This window comes from Emiliania huxleyi, assembly GCF_000372725.1.
Source record: "Emiliania huxleyi CCMP1516 unplaced genomic scaffold EMIHUscaffold_651, whole genome shotgun sequence".
Classification (NCBI taxonomy): domain Eukaryota; phylum Haptophyta; order Isochrysidales; family Noelaerhabdaceae; genus Emiliania; species Emiliania huxleyi.
The window spans coordinates 50,840-53,727 of NW_005197121.1; the positions used below are offsets into that span (position 1 = coordinate 50,840).

Below are 2,888 nucleotides of genomic sequence, written 5' to 3' on the forward strand. Positions count from 1 at the left end.
AAGCTCGTAATCTTGCATCAAGCCCACTGCTGCGACTGCACCGCGAGTGATCCTCTGAGCGCCTCTCGAACCAGCATGTACGGTCCGTCTGGCGGCTACACCTGCTACTATGACTGCACCGAGTGCACCGAAGCCATGTCGCCGCCCCCGCCGCTCTCACCATCGCCTTCACCGCCGCCGCCCTCGCCGCCGCCCTCGCCGCCGCCATCGCCGCCGCCACCCTCCACTCCTCCCTCGCCTGGGGCCACCTGCCTTGCCGGCGCCATCGACCTCGACTTCTTCAGCTCCTCCCTCACCTCGAACAACCTCGGAGGCGTCGGGCCGAACTCAGGCGACCCGGAGCAGATGCGCTTCTCGCCGGTCGGCTCGATCAACGGTGCCAGCTTCGACCTCGTCGTCACTGTTGCGCCCGGAAGCAACTACAACTGTGCGTCGCCCTGCACCCAGAACAAGCTCAATGGCAAGTTCGGACAGATCCGGCTCCTCTATGCCGACCCGCTCGGCGTGGCGACGCTGCGCTTCTCCTTCGTCGACACGGCCACCGGCGCGTCGGTGACGGTCCCCTCCTTCTACTTCAGCTTCTTTGACCTCGACATGCGCGACGGCAACGGCGACAGGTCCGAGGCGGTGGGAGTGAAGGGGAGTGACATCGCAGGATACATGCTCGACCCGAGCACCGAGGTGAGCGTGGCGTGCAACGACGGCAGCTGGGGCTCCGGCGGCGCGCTGCACGTGGCGCCCTGCTTGTCGGGTGAGGAGATCGTCTTCAGCGCGACAACGTACGGCGAGCCCGCCGACAACCCGACCGACCCCTCGGCAATGACGGGAGAGCAGCTGGCCCGGTCCGTGCGACTCGCCTTCGTGGACAAGGCCTCGTTCGACGTGACGATGTACGCGCCGTGCTCGCTGGGAGGCGGCTGCAGCGGAGGCCCGCACATCTCCTTTGCCGGCGACGTGGCGCAGATGAGCTCCGTGTGTCCGCCGTTTGCCCCGCCCCCTCCGTCGCCGCCCTCTCCGCCACCCTCGCCGCCGCCGCCCTCGCCGCCGCCCTCGCCGCCACCCTCGCCGCCGCCGCCCTCCCCTCCTCCCTCGCCTGGGGCCACCTGCCTTGCCGGCGCCATCGACCTCGACTTCTTCAGCTCCTCCCTCACCTCGAACAACCTCGGAGGCGTCGGGCCGAACTCAGGCGACCCGGAGCAGATGCGCTTCTCGCCGGTCGGCTCGATCAACGGTGCCAGCTTCGACCTCGTCGTCACTGTTGCGCCCGGAAGCAACTACAACTGTGCGTCGCCCTGCACCCAGAACAAGCTCAATGGCAAGTTCGGACAGATCCGGCTCCTCTATGCCGACCCGCTCGGCGTGGCGACACTGCGCTTCTCCTTCGTCGACACGGCCACCGGCGCGTCGGTGACGGTCCCCTCCTTCTACTTCAGCTTCTTCGACCTCGACATGCGCGACGGCAACGGCGACAGGTCCGAGGCGGTGGGAGTGAAGGGGAGTGACATCGCAGGATACATGCTCGACCCGAGCACCGAGGTGAGCGTGGCGTGCAACGACGGCAGCTGGGGCTCCGGCGGCGCGCTGCACGTGGCGCCCTGCTTGTCGGGTGAGGAGATCGTCTTCAGCGCGACAACGTACGGCGAGCCCGCCGACAACCCGACCGACCCCTCGGCAATGACGGGAGAGCAGCTGGCCCGGTCCGTGCGACTCGCCTCGCCCTCGGGTCGAGCATGTATCCTGCGATGTCACTCCCCTTCACTCCCACCGCCTCGGACCTGTCGCCGTTGCCGTCGCGCATGTCGAGGTCAAAGAAGCTGAAGTAGAAGGAGGGGACCGTCACCGACGCGCCGGTGGCCGTGTCGACGAAGGAGAAGCGCAGCGTCGCCACGCCGAGCGGGTCGGCATAGAGGAGCCGGATCTGTCCGAACTTGCCATTGAGCTTGTTCTGGGTGCAGGGCGACGCACAGTTGTAGTTGCTTCCGGGCGCAACAGTGACGACGAGGTCGAAGCTGGCACCGTTGATCGAGCCGACCGGCGAGAAGCGCATCTGCTCCGGGTCGCCTGAGTTCGGCCCGACGCCTCCGAGGTTGTTCGAGGTGAGGGAGGAGCTGAAGAAGTCGAGGTCGATGGCGCCGGCAAGGCAGGTGGCCCCAGGCGAGGGAGGAGTGGAGGGTGGCGGCGGCGATGGCGGCGGCGAGGGCGGCGGCGAGGGCGGAGGCGGTGAAGGCGATGGTGAGAGCGGCGGGGGCGGCGACATGGCTTCGGTGCACTCGGTGCAGTCATAGTAGCAGGTGTAGCCGCCAGACGGCCCGTACATGCTGGTTCGAGAGGCGCTCAGAGGATTACTCGCGGTGCAGTCGCAGCAGTGGGCTTGATGCACGCCCCAGCCGCCGTGGGCACTTACTGTGCACAGGTAGAGGGTCCCAACTGGAGCGTCCGATCCACCAGTGACGGAGAGGTCGCTGTGCCTCTGCGTCGCTGTGATGACGTACTGCCCGCCGACGTACTCGTACACCTCATATGGTGAATCGTGCGGGCCCAAGCTGGTCTTGACCCCCGAGACGACGCTGCTCGGGCATAACGGTGGCGCCCTCGGCGGAGATGGTGGGGAGGGTGGCGGCGACGGTGGCGGATCGATGCACGCAGCCAGCTTGACGTAGTGAAGGAAGTCTCCGTTGTCCTTCTGATTGACGTTGACCCCTCCGTTGTCCTGCCACAGCCGGCAGGTGCGAACGTTGTCATTGTAGAAGAACTCCCGGCACCCACCCTCGGCCATGCAGAGCTCCGCGCACACGTTGGCGTCCACTACAGTTATCTTCTCCCCGATTAGCCCGCTGTGTCGATCCACTTCTCTCTGCAGCCTCCGTCCTTCACCACCCCACCCCCTT

General features: G+C 66.8%; 1 protein-coding gene across 1 annotated transcript; it reads left to right on the forward strand.

Moving 5' to 3' along the window:
- Positions 1–75: 75 nt before the first annotated feature.
- EMIHUDRAFT_248284 (hypothetical protein) lies at positions 76–1,540 on the forward strand (the record flags this gene model as incomplete). Its single annotated transcript, XM_005762966.1, has 4 exons — positions 76–137; positions 285–890; positions 1,140–1,482; positions 1,511–1,540. The coding sequence occupies 4 exons, from the start codon at positions 76–78 to the stop codon at positions 1,538–1,540; spliced, it is 1,041 nt and encodes a 346-aa protein (XP_005763023.1).
- Between the last annotated feature and the right edge of the window lie 1,348 nt (positions 1,541–2,888).